General features: G+C 27.3%; 1 protein-coding gene across 7 annotated transcripts in view; it reads right to left on the bottom strand.

Annotated features, from left to right (window-relative positions):
- The window catches only part of ENOX2 (ecto-NOX disulfide-thiol exchanger 2), a 305,006-nt gene that overhangs the window by 157,834 nt on the left and 131,234 nt on the right, over nucleotides 1-15,938 (bottom strand). The window contains exon 1 of one of the 7 annotated variants that reach the window (XM_051969241.1): nucleotides 13,512-13,657. The exons of the other annotated variants lie outside the window; for them this stretch is intronic. Within the exon in view, the coding sequence (XP_051825201.1) occupies nucleotides 13,512-13,566 (55 nt within the window). The 5' untranslated portion in view covers nucleotides 13,567-13,657. Of the gene's footprint in view, nucleotides 1-13,511; nucleotides 13,658-15,938 lie in introns of those variants that run through there. 7 annotated transcript variants of the gene reach the window in all.

The following is a 15,938-nucleotide window of genomic DNA, read 5'->3' as shown; positions in this document are numbered from 1 at the left end:
TGCAGAGTGAAGTGAAGGAGTGAAGAGTAAGAAGGGAGAAGAGAGGAGAAAGGAGGAAGGGAGGGAAGAGGGAGGCAGAAGGAAGACGGGGAGAGGAGGGAGAAGGAAGGGGAGAGAGGAAGGAGTGAAGAGTAAAAAAGTGAAGAATGAGGAAGGAGCAGAAAGGAGGGAGGAAGGAGACAAGAGAGAGTAAAGACGAGGAGAGAGGAGAGTGGAAGGAGAACAAAAAAAAGGAGGGAGAAGGGAGAATTCAGGAGAGAAGAGGAAGGGGTGAGGAGAAAGGGAGGGAGAAGGGAGGGGTATGAAGGAGTGAAGATATGGATAAAGATGAACATGTACCTATATACATATAAATAACTATAGATATATATAGTTAGCTATATACACACATATAAATAAACTTTACATATATACATGGATATACATGTACTTATCATATTTACTCACAGATATCTATATATACACAGATATGTAAACATGGATACAGAGATATATATGTATCATATAAATAGATATGTATATACAAATAGATATCTATCACATAATACTCAATACTCTAGATATATAAATAGCCATCTATAAAATATATATGTACATGTAAATATAGAAATTTATATATGTGTGTATACTTAATTACCTAGATATATACATAGGCATGTATATCATCCACATCTATATGTAAATAGATATGGAGATCTATATATGTATATTTAATTATCTAGCTATATACCTATCTATATCACCTACATTACATGTAAAAAGATATAGGGATCTATATATCTGAATTTAATTATCTACCTATATACCTATCCATATAATGTACATTACATGTAAATAGATATAGGGATCTATATATGTGTATTTAATTATCTAGCTATATCCCTATCCATATCAACTATATTACAGGTAAATAGATAGAGATCTATATATGTGTATTTAATTATCTAAATATATACCTATCCATATCATCCATATAACATGTAAATAGATATAGAGATCTATATACGTGTATTTAATTATCTAGTTATATACCTATCCATATCATATATATTATAGGTAAATAGATATAGAGATCTATATATGTATATTTAATTATCTAAATATATACCTATCTATATCATCTAAATTATTGGTAAATAGATATAGAGATGTATATATGTGTATTTAAGGATCTAGGTATATCCCAATCAATATCATCTACATCTACTTCTAAATTGATATAGAGATCTATATATGTGTATTTAATTATCTAAATATATACCTATCCATATCATCTATATTACATGTAAATAGATAGAGAGATCTATATATGTGTGTTTAATTATCTAAATATAAACCTATCCATATCATCTATATTACAAGTAAATAGATATACAGATCTATATATGTGTATTTTATTATCTAGGTATATCCCTATCCATATCAACTATATTACAGGTAAATAGATATAGAGATCTATATATGTGTACTTAATAATCTAGGTATATACCTATCCATATCATCTATATCTACCTGTAAATTGATATAGAGATATATATGTGTATTTAATTATCTAAATATATACCTATCCATATCAGGTATATTACATGTAAATAGATATAGAGATCTATATATGGGTATTTAAGGATCTAGGTATATCCCGATCCATATCATCTATATTACTGGTAAATAGATATAGAGATCTATATATGTGTATTAAATTATCTAGGTATATCGCTATCCATATCATCTATATTACATGTAAATAGATATAGAGATCTATATATGTGTATTTAATCATCTAGATATATACCTATCCATAACATCTATATTATATGGAAATACAATTATCTAGTTATATACCTATCCATAATATCTATATTACAGGTAAATAGATATAGAGATCTATATATGTGTATTTAATTATCTACCTATATCGCTATCGATATCAACTATATAACAGGTAAATAGATATAGAGATCCCTATATGTATATTTAATTATCTAAATATATACCTATCCATATCATCTATATTACATATAAATAGATATAGGGATCAATATATGTGTATTTAATTATCTAGCTATATCCCTATCCATATCAACTATATTACAGGTAAATAGATAGAGATCTATATATGTGTATTTAATTATCTAAATATATACCTATCCATATCAGCTATATTATGTGTAAATAGATATAGAGATCTATATATGTGTACTTAATAATCTAGGTATATACCTATCCATATCATCTATATCTACCTGTAAATTGATATAGAGATATATATGTGTATTTAATTATCTAAATATATACCTATCCATATCAGGTATATTACATGTAAATAGATATAGAGATCTATATATGGGTATTTAAGGATCTAGGTATATCCCGATCCATATCATCTATATTACTGGTAAATAGATATAGAGATCTATATATGTGTATTAAATTATCTAGGTATATCGCTATCCATATCATCTATATTACATGTAAATAGATATAGAGATCTATATATGTGTATTTAATCATCTAGATATATACCTATCCATAACATCTATATTATATGGAAATACAATTATCTAGTTATATACCTATCCATAATATCTATATTACAGGTAAATAGATATAGAGATCTATATATGTGTATTTAATTATCTACCTATATCGCTATCGATATCAACTATATAACAGGTAAATAGATATAGAGATCCCTATATGTATATTTAATTATCTAAATATATACCTATCCATATCATCTATATTACATATAAATAGATATAGGGATCAATATATGTGTATTTAATTATCTAGCTATATCCCTATCCATATCAACTATATTACAGGTAAATAGATAGAGATCTATATATGTGTATTTAATTATCTAAATATATACCTATCCATATCAGCTATATTATGTGTAAATAGATATAGAGAGCTATATATGTGTATTTAATTATCTAGTTATATACCTATCCATATCATCAATATTATAGGTAAATAGATACAGAGATCTATATATGAGTATTTAATTATCTAGGTATATCCCTATCCATATCATCTATATTACAGGTAAATAGAATAGAAATCTATATATGTGTATTTAATGATCTAGGTATATATCTATTCATATCACCTATGTTACTTATAAATAGATGCAGAGATCTATATATGTGTGTTTAATTATCTAGTTATATACTTATCTATATCTTCTACATGTACATTTAAATAGATATAGAGGTCTATATATGTGTATTTAATTATCTAGCTATATCCCTATCCATATCAACTATATTACAGGTAAATAGATAGAGATCTATATATGTGTATTTAATTATCTAAATATATACCTATCCATATCAGCTATATTATGTGTAAATAGATATAGAGATCTATATATGTGTATTTAATTATCTAGTTATATACCTATCCATATCATCTATATAATAGGTAAATAGATACAGAGATCTATATATGAGTATTTAATTATCTAGGTATATCCCTATCCATATCATCTATATTACAGGTAAATAGAATAGAAATCTATATATGTGTATTTAATGATCTAGGTATATATCTATTCATATCATCTATGTTACATATAAATAGATGCAGAGATCTATATATGTGTGTTTAATTATCTAGTTATATACTTATCTATATCTTCTACATGTACATTTAAATAGATATAGAGATCTATATATGTGTATTAAATTATCTAGGTATATACCTATCCATATCATCTATATTACATGTAAATAGATATAGAGATCTATATATGTATATTTAATTATCCAAATATATACCTATCCATATCATGTATATTACAGGTAAATAGATATAGAGATCTATATAGGTGTATTTAATCATCTAAATATATACTTATCCATATCATCTATATTACAGGTAAATAGAGATAGAGATCTATATATGTGTATTTAATCATCTAGTTATATATCTATCCATATCATGTATATTACAGGTCAATAGATATAGATATATATATGTGTGTATTTAATTATCTATATATATACCTATCCATATCATCTCTATTACAGGTAAATAGATATAGAGATCTATATATGTGTATTTAATCATCTAAATATATACCTATCCATATCATCTATATTACAGGTAAATCGATATAGAGATCTATATATGTGTATTTAATTATCTAAATATATACCTATCGATATCATCTATGTTACTTTTAAATAGATACAGAGATCTATATATGTGTATTTAATTATTTAGGTATATACCTATCCATGGCATGTATAGTACATGTAAATAGATATAGAGATCTATATATGTGTATTTAATTATCTAAAGATATACCTATCCATATCATCTATATTACATGTAAATAGATATAGAGATCTATATATGTGTATTTAATTATCTAAATATATACCTATCCATATCATCTATATTACATGCAAATAGATATAGAGATCTATATATGTGTATTTAATTATCTAAATTTATACCTATCGATATCATCTATTTTACTTTTAAATAGATACAGAGATCTATATATGTGTATTTAATTATCTAGCTATATACTTATCCATATCCTCAATATTACAGGTAAATAGATATAGAGATTAATATATGTGTATTTTATTATCTAAATATATACCTATCCATATCATCTATATTACATATAAATAGATATAGAAATGTATATAGGTGTATTTAATTATCTAGCTATTTACCTATCTATATCATCTATATTACATGTAAATATATATAGAGCTCTATATATGTGTATTTAATTATCAAATTACATACCTATCCATATCATTTATTTTATATATGATATAGAGATCTATATATGAGTATTTGATTATCTAGGTATATCCCTACCCATATCATCTATATTACAGGTAAATAGAATAGAGATCTATATATGTGTATTCATTTATCTAAATATATACCTATCCATATCATCTATATTACATGTAAATAGATATAGAGATCTATATATGTGTATTTAATTATCTAGTTATATACCTATCCATATCATATATATTATAGGTAAATAGATATAGATCTCTATACCTATCCATATCATTTATTTTATATATGATATAGAGATCTATATATGAGTATTTGATTATCTAGGTATATCCCTACCCATATCATCTATATTACAGGTAAATAGAATAGAGATCTATATATGTGTATTCATTTATCTAAATATATACCTATCCATATCATCTATATTACCTGTAAATAGATATAGAGATCTATATATGTGTATTTAATTATCTAAAGATATACCTATCCATATCATCTATATTACATGTAAATTGATATAGACATCTATATATGTGTATTTAATTATCTAAATATATAGCTATCCATATCATCTATATTACATATAAATAGATATAGGGATCAATATATGTGTATTTAATTATCTAGCTATATCCCTATCCATATCAACTATATTACAGGTAAATAGATAGAGATCTATATATGTGTATTTAATTATCTAAATATATACCTATCCATATCAGCTATATTATGTGTAAATAGATATAGAGATCTATATATGTGTATTTAATTATCTAGTTATATACCTATCCATATCATCTATATAACAGGTAAATAGATACAGAGATCTATATATGAGTATTTAATTATCTAGGTATATCCCTATCCATATCATCTACATTACAGGTAAATAGAATAGAAATCTATATATGTGTATTTAATGATCTAGGTATATATCTATTCATATCATCTATGTTACTTATAAATAGATGCAGAGATCTATATATGTGTGTTTAATTATCTAGTTATATACTTATCTATATCTTCTACATGTACATTTAAATAGATATAGAGATCTATATATGTGTATTAAATTATCTAGGTATATACCTATCCATATCATCTATATTACATGTAAATAGATATAGAGATCTATATATGTATATTTAATTATCTAGCTATATACCTATCTATATCACCTACATTACATGTAAAAAGATATAGGGATCTATATATCTGAATTTAATTATCTACCTATATACCTATCCATATAATGTACATTACATGTAAATAGATATAGGGATCTATATATGTGTATTTAATTATCTAGCTATATCCCTATCCATATCAACTATATTACAGGTAAATAGATAGAGATCTATATATGTGTATTTAATTATCTAAATATATACCTATCCATATCAGGTATATTATGTGTGAATAGATATAGAGATCTATATATGTGTATTTAATTATCTAGTTATATACCTATACATATCATCTATATTATAGGTAAATAGATACAGAGATCTATATATGAGTATTTAATTATCTCGGTATATCCCTATCCATATCATCTATATTACAGGTAAATAGAATAGAAAGATATTTAATGATCTAGGTATATATCTATCCATAACATCTACATCTACATATAAATAGATATAGAGATCTATATATGTGTATTTTATTATCTAAATATATACCTATCCATATCATCTGTATTACAGGTAAATAGATATAGAGATCTATACAGGTGTATTCAATCATCTAAATATATACCTATCCATATCACCTATATTACATGTAAATAGATATAGAGATCTATATAGGGGTATTCACGCATCTAAATATATACCTATGCATGTCATCTATATTACATGTAAATAGATATAGAGATCTATATATGTGTATTTAATTATCTAAATATATACCTATCCATATCATCTAGATTACATGTAAATAGATATAGAAATCTATATAAGTATATTTAATTATCTAGATATATACCTATCCATATCATCTATATTACAGGTAAATAGATATAGAGATCAATGTATGTGTATTTTATTATCTAAATATATACCTATCCATATCCTCTATATTACTGTTAAATAGATATAGAGATCTATATATGTGTATTTAATTATCTAGCTATATACCTATCGATATCATCTATATTACATGTCAATAGGTATAGAAATGTATATAGGTGCATTTAATAATCTAGGTATATACCTATCCATGTCATCTATATTACATGTAAATAGATATCTATATATGTGCATTTAATTATCTAGATATATACCTATCCATATCATCTATATTATATGAAAATAGATATAGAGATCTATATATGTGTATTCAATCATCTAGATATATACCTATCCATATCATTTACATCTACCTGTAAATAGGTATAGAGATCTATATATGTGTATTTAATAATCTAGGTATATATCTATCCATATTATGTATATGACTTTTATAGAGATATAGAGATCTATATATGAGTATTTAATTATCTAGGTATATCCCTATCCATATCATCTATATTACAGGTAAATAGAATATATATATATATATATATATATATATATATGTGTGTGTGTGTGTGTGTGTGTGTGTGTGTGTATGTGTGTATGTGTGTGTATTTAATTATCTAAATATATACCTATCCATATCCTCTATATTACTGTTAAATAGATATAGAGATCTATATATGTGTATTTAATTATCTAGGAATATACCTATCCATATCCTCAATATTACAGGTAAATAGATATAGAGATCAATATATGTGTATTTTATCATCTAAATAAATACCTATCCATATCATCTATATTATATATAAATAGTTATAGCAATGTATATAGGTGTATTTAATTATCTAGCTATTTACCTATCTATATCATCTATATTACATGTAAATATATATAGAGCTCTATATATGTGTATTTAATTATCAAATTACATACCTATCCATATCATTTATTTTATATATGATATAGAGATATATATATGAGTATTTGATTATCTAGGTATATCCCTACCCATATCATCTATATTACAGGTAAATAGAATAGAGATCTATATATGTGTATTCATTTATCTAAATATATACCTATCCATATCATCTATATTACCTGTAAATAGATATAGAGATCTATATATGTGTATTTATTTATCTAAAGATATACCTATCCATATCATCTATATTACATGTAAATTGATATAGAGATCTATATATGTGTATTTAATTATCTAAATATATACCTATCCATATCATCTATATTATATGGAAATAGATATAGAGATCTATATATGTGTACTTAGTTATCTAGGTGTTTACCTATCCATATCATCTCTATTACAGGTAAATAGAATAGAGATCTATATATGTATATTTAATTATCTAAATATATACCTATCTATATCATCTAAATTATTGGTAAATAGATATAGAGATCTATATATGTGTATTCATGTATCTAAATATATACCTATCCATATCATCTATATTACCTGTAAATAGATATAGAGATCTATATATGTGTATTTAATTATCTAAAGGTATACCTATCCATATCATATATATTACAGGTAAATAGATATAGAGATCTATATATGTGTATTTAATTATCTAAATATATACCTATCCATATCATCAATATTATATGTAAATAGATATAGAGATTTATATATGTGTGTTCAATTATCTAAATATACACCTATCCATATCATCTATATTATATGTAAATGGATATGGAGATCTATTTATTTGTATTTACTTATCTAGTTATATACCTATCCATATCATCTATATTACAGGTAAATCGATATAGAGATCTATATATGTGTATTTAATTATCTAAATATATACCTATCGATATCATCTATGTTACTTTTAAATAGATACAGAGATCTATATATGTGTATTTAATTATTTAGGTATATACCTATCCATGGCATGTATAGTACATGTAAATAGATATAGAGATCTATATATGTGTATTTAATTATCTAAAGATATACCTATCCATATCATCTATATTACATGTAAATAGATACAGAGATCTATATATGTGTATTTAATTATCTAGCTATATACTTATCCATATCCTCAATATTACAGGTAAATAGATATAGAGATTAATATATGTGTATTTTATTATCTAAATATATACCTATCCATATCATCTATATTACATATAAATAGATATAGAAATGTATATAGGTGTATTTAATTATCTAGCTATTTACCTATCTATATCATCTATATTACATGTAAATATATATAGAGCTCTATATATGTGTATTTAATTATCAAATTACATACCTATCCATATCATTTATTTTATATATGATATAGAGATGTATATATGAGTATTTGATTATCTAGGTATATCCCTACCCATATCATCTATATTACAGGTAAATAGAATAGAGATCTATATATGTGTATTCATTTATCTAAATATATACCTATCCATATCATCTATATTACCTGTAAATAGATATAGAGATCTATATATGTGTATTTATTTATCTAAAGATATACCTATCCATATCATCTATATTACATGTAAATTGATATAGAGATCTATATTTGTGTATTTAATTATCTAAATATATACCTATCCATATCATCTATATTATATGGAAATAGATATAGAGATCTATATATGTGTACTTAGTTATCTAGGTGTTTACCTATCCATATCATCTCTATTACAGGTAAATAGAATAGAGATCTATATATGTATATTTAATTATCTAAACATATACCTATCTATATCATCTAAATTATTGGTAAATAGATATAGAGATCTATATATGTGTATTCATGTATCTAAATATATACCTATCCATATCATCTATATTACCTATAAATAGATATAGAGATGTATATATGTGTATTTAATTATCTAGTTATATACCTATCCATATCATCTATGTTATATGTAAATAGATATAAAGACCTATATATGTGTATTCAATTATCTAGGTGTATACCTATCCATATCATCTATATTACAGGTAAATAGAATAGAGACCTATATATGTGTATTTAATTATCTAAATGTATACCTATACATATCATCTATATTACATTTAAATAGATATGGAGATCTATACATTTGTAATTAATTATCTAGTTATATACATATCCATATCTATATTACAGGTAAATAGATATAGAGATCTATATATGTGTATTTAATTATCTAAATATATACCTATCGATATCATCTATTTTCCTTTTAAATAGATACAGAGATCTATATATGTGTATTTAATTATCTAGCTATATACCTATCCATATCCTCAATATTACAGGTAAATAGATATAGAGATTAATATATGTGTATTTTATTATCTAAATATATACCTATCCATATCATCTATATTACATATAAATAGATATAGAAATGTATATAGGTGTATTTAATTATCTAGCTATTTACCTATCTATATCATCTAAATTACATGTAAATTTATATAGAACTCTATATATGTGTATTTAATTATCAAATTACATACCTATCCATATCATTTATTTTATATATGATATAGAGATCTATATATGAGTATTTGATTATCTAGGTATATCCCTACCCATATCATCTATAATACAGGTAAATAGAATAGAGATCTATATATGTGTATTCATTTATCTAAATATATACCTATCCATATCATCTATATTACCTGTAAATAGATATAGAGATCTATATATGTGTATTTATTTATCTAAAGATATACTTATCCATATCATCTATATTATATGGAAATAGATATAGAGATCTATATATGTGTATTTAGTTATCTAGGTGTTTACCTATCCATATCATCTCTATTACAGGTAAATAGAATAGAGATCTATATATGTGTATTCAATTTTCTAAATATATACCTATCCATGTCATCTATATTACATGTAAATCGATATACAGATCAATATATCTGTATTTAATTATCTAGATATATACCTATCCATATCACCTATGTTACTTTTAAATAGATAAAGATATAGATATATACATATGTGTGTGTGTGTGTGTGTGTGTGTGTGTGTGTGTGTGTATAATTATCTAGTTATATACCTATGTATATCATCTACATATACATGTAAATTGATATAGAGATTTTAATTATCTAGCTATATACCTAACCATATCATCTATATTACATGTAAATAGATATAGAGATCTATATATGTGTATTTAATTATCTAGATATATACCTATCCATATCATCTATATTACATGTAAATAGATATAGAGATCTATATATGTTTATTTAATCATCTAGTTATATACCTATCCATATCATGTATATTACAGGTAAATAGATATAGAGATCTATATAGGTGTATTTAATCATCTAAATATATACTTATCCATATCATCTATATTACAGGTAAATAGAGATAGAGATCTATATATGTGTATTTAATCATCTAGTTATATACCTATCCATATCATGTATATTACAGGTCAATAGATATAGATATATATATGTGTGTATTTAATTATCTATATATATACCTATCCATATCATCTCTATTACAGGTTAATAGATATAGAGATCTATATATGTGTATTTAATCATCTAAATATATACCTATCCATATCATCTATATTACAGGTCAATAGATATAGAGATCTATATATGTGTATTTAATCATCTATATATATACCTATCCATATCATCTCTATTACAGGTAAATAGATATAGAGATCTATATATGTGTATTTAATCATCTAGTTATATACCTATCCTTATCTTGTATATTACAGGTAAATAGATATAGAGATCTATATATGTGTATTTAATCATCTAAATATATACCTATCCATATCATGTATATTACAGGTAAATAGATATAGAGATCTATATAGGTGTATTTAATCATCTAAATATATACCTATCCATATCATGTATATTACAGGTAAATAGATATAGAGATCTATATAGGTGTATTTAATCATCTAAATATATACGTATCTATATCATCTATATTACAGGTAAATAGAGATAGAGATCTATATAGGTGTATTTAATCATCTAAATATTTACGTATCCATATCATCTATATTACAGGTAAATAGAGATAGAGATCTATATATGTGTATTTAATTATCTAGGTACATACCTATCCATATCATCTATATCATATGTAAATAGATATTGAGATCTATATATGTGTATTTTATTATCTAGATATATCCCTATCCATAACATCTATGTTACTGGTAAATAGATTTAGAGATCTATATATGTGTATTTAATCATCTAGGTATATCCCTATCTATTGACACACATTGGTACACATGGGTCTCCCAATAAATCCTTGAACCCCTTTACCTGTAAATTAATCGTGCATCTTAATAGCCACTGTCTTTTGTGTCATCAGAATACAATGAATCAAACTTACAATCCTCCTTCTAATAATGCTCTCGGAAAGCCAGGGGAAAAAATTATTAATGCCCTCTTGTTTTTTCTTTCCACACAAAGAAAACAACAACATAATTGTTTTCTGGAGAAGAAACACTCTAATCCCCTTTAACTTTAAAGAAAATTCCTTTCTGAGGAGAGTAATAGACAAACAGACTGACCCAGGAAGTCACCTAGCCTAGGCCTCTCATTCCCAGATGTCACCCAGGTAGGTGATACTAGGACTCACAGAGGTGTTAGTGGCTACCTGATTTAACTATCCTCAACACAGAACACACATTAAATATTTGTTAAATTTTTTTCTCAAAGTAAGGTATAGAAGAGGAATTTCAACAGTAGATAATGATAATAACTAAATAAATAAAAACTAGTATTTATCGAATATTTATTATGTATCATACAGTGTATGAAGAGCTTTATAATTATTTCATTTGATTCTCATAAGAATCTTGAGAGCTATTATCTCCATTATACAGATGAGAAAACTGAGGCCAGCAGTGTTCCGGTCTCTGAAGCTGCATTTGTACTCCCCTCTCCAGCATTCTAGCCTCGGAATTCCATTGTGCCACCTTTAGAATTCTAAGCCCAACATTCTTTTGGCCATTAGAACACTCAAGTTTCAAGACATTCCGCTGCTTAAGGGCTTCCTAACCTTCCTAATGTTTCAAAGTAAAGAGGTCGCCTGGCAGAACAGTTGAAAAACTGATCTCAGAATCAGGTCACGTGCCAAAGACATTGCACTTGACAGCCAGGAAAGACCCTTTCTCCTTTAGCCCTCTTGTTCTCTGAAGTTAAGCAGTCTACAATCTACGTGGTCACCCATTTGGTTACTTTTTGGGTGACCAGTTTTCCAAATTTTGCTAACAACTCTTTCTTTTCAAACTGCACACAAAACAATCCAACATTCACCCCTTCAAAAGCCCATGTTTCTAATTTTCCTCCCTCCCTTCCCCCCATTCCCCTCCTCCAGACAACAAGTATATCTAATGTAGATTAAACACATAAACTTGTTCCACGATTTTTCACAATATTCATGCCACGGGCAAGAAAAATCTGAGCCCCCCATCTTTTGACACATCAAAATCCACCTCCCCACAGAGGATCTGATCTGGGGTGGTGTGGATAAAATAGAGATTTGGATTTGGGGTCAGAAGACTGTGATTCCAATCTTAAATTTATGACTCCTGCCAACCTGGAGCTTTTTATCACTTTTATATCACTTTATATCACTTTTAACCTTCTTAATTGAGACTCTTAAAGAACTCCTAAGAAGAATAAAGTCAACTTACCCACTCCTGGGGAGAAAGGCGACATTACATAAAGTAAAAATATTTGCTCTTCCATTTTTCTGCAGGTATTCTAAAGTATAATTAGAAGGAGTTTACAAGAAAATGAGTCAATACTCTAATAAAGATTAAGTACCCCCATACCCTCTTAAGACAACCAGTCAACCTGCATCTTTACCCTCCAATCAAGAGTCAAGACTGAAGAAAACTCTCCTTATCCGGACCGTTAAAGTCTCTGGGGATTCCAGTCTTTGTTGACTAAACAGAGAATCTTGAGGATGGCAACCTTTGTGAGGTCGAAGAGCAGCAACCTTTGTGATGTTGAAGAAGCTTGCAATGGACAAAATGTACTGGGCTATTTTTAATGTGGCTCAATGGGGGAAAGGGAGAGAAGGGAGACATGTCTGTAGACCCATGACCACAGTGATTTATATCACTCAAAAATGATTAAAGGATCCCAAACTCTATTTAGAAATGTCTTCCCTGATCTCCCTTCCCAAGAGGCCTATAAAGTGGTGTCAAACTCAAACAGAAAGGGATCCCTGCTGTCTACGTATTGACTCAAAACCCACAAATTCACATCATTTATCCTGTATTGTACATTTTGTTACACACTTTCCAATTACATTTTAATTTGGTTCAGCTTCACTCAGGCACTTGAGAGTTCTGCAGGCCCTATCTTGATACCCCATTTGCCACGTCTAATGTAGAGGTTACAGTGTTGAACCTGGAATCAGAAGACCCGAGTTCAAACCTTCCCTCTGCCGTTTACAAGATATTTGACCAGACAAATAACAATCTTAGTTTCTTAGACTATAAAATGGGGACCACCTGCTGTGACCCATAATACTATTTCACAGGGTCACTGTGAGGATTCAATAAAAAAAGAGAATACTTGCAGTGATTCACAAACCCCAAAGTATTAGATACTGATTCATATTAGCATAGTCACATGAACCCTGTGATCTTGATCAAGTCGAGGCTCCTGGGTAGGCCTTGGTTGATCTCACCAAGTGAAGGTTTTAGATGAGAGTCTTCTAAGGAAGAAGCATAGCCAACCCAGAAATGGGTTTGAGATGTTTAAATCACAGGATTGCCTAAGAAGGTGGGCCTGCAGAGGCCATCTAGTTTAACCCAAAGCTTCTTAAACTGTGGTTCGTGACCCCATGAGGTCTCAAAACTGGGGGGTCACAAAAATGATGATCTATTATCAGTAAGTGTTTGATTTGGTTTTTAAATTTTTAAAAACAATTTTATAAAGCTTTTTATTTTCAAAACATATGTATGGATAATTTTTCAACAATGATCCTTGCATAGCCTTATTTTTTGGATTTTCTCCTCCTTTCCCCTACCCACCCCCCACTGGGGGTGTGTAACACTCCAATCCACTATATCTTAAACATGTTAAAATATATATTAAATCCAATATATATAAACATATTTATACAATTCTCTTGCTGCACAAGAAAAATCAGATCAGAAAGGAAAGAAAATGAGTAAGAAAACAAAATGCAAGTGAACAACAACAGAGAGAGTGAAAATGTTGTGTTATGATCCACACTCTCTTCCCACAGGCCTCTCTCTGGGTGCAGATGGCTCTATCACGAGATCATTGGAACTGGCCTGAATCAGATCACTGTTGAAGAGGGCCACATCCATTAGAATCAATCATCGTATGGTCTTCTTGTTGCCACCGTATAATGATCTCCTGGTGCTGCTCATTTCATTTAGCATCAGTTCATGTCAGTCTCTCCGGGCCTCTCTGAAATCCTCCTGCTGGTCATTTCTTAGAGAACAATAATATTCCATAACATACCATAACTTGTTCAGCTATTGTCCAACTGATGGGCATCCGTTGTTTCCAGTTTCTTACCACTACAGAGAGGGCTGCCACAAAGTAAATGTTTGATTTGTATACATATTTTATATATCTATATTCCTGGGGTCACATAAAAATTTCCCCAGCAAAAACAGGTCACTAGTGGAAAAAATTAAGAATTCCTGCTCTACAATTTGGAACTATGCTCAAAGCATAGGAGTTATAAAATCATGCATACCCTTTGACCTAACGATCCCACCACTAGGCATGAACCCCAAAGGAGATGTTAAAAAACAAAAGGAAAAGGATCTATTTGTACAAAAATATTTGTAGCAGCTATTTTCTCAGAGGAAAGAATTGGAAATCAAGGGGACGCCCATCAATTGAGAAATGGCTGAATAAATTGTGCTATATGATTATGATAGAATACTATTCTCTAAGAAATGATGAGCAGAATGCTCTCAGAAAAACCTGCAAAGTCCTCTCCATAAGCTCACGCAAAGTGAAATGTACTGTGTACAAAGAGCAACTGATAAGGTCTAGATATGGGGGTACCTAAATGAAATTAGGGTTTAGTTGAGGTCCAGTGACAAGTTTGGGGTATAGGGAGC

This window comes from Antechinus flavipes, chromosome X (genome assembly GCF_016432865.1).
Source record: "Antechinus flavipes isolate AdamAnt ecotype Samford, QLD, Australia chromosome X, AdamAnt_v2, whole genome shotgun sequence".
Lineage (NCBI taxonomy): Eukaryota > Metazoa > Chordata > Mammalia > Dasyuromorphia > Dasyuridae > Antechinus > Antechinus flavipes.
This window is presented reverse-complemented; position numbering and strand designations above follow the sequence as displayed.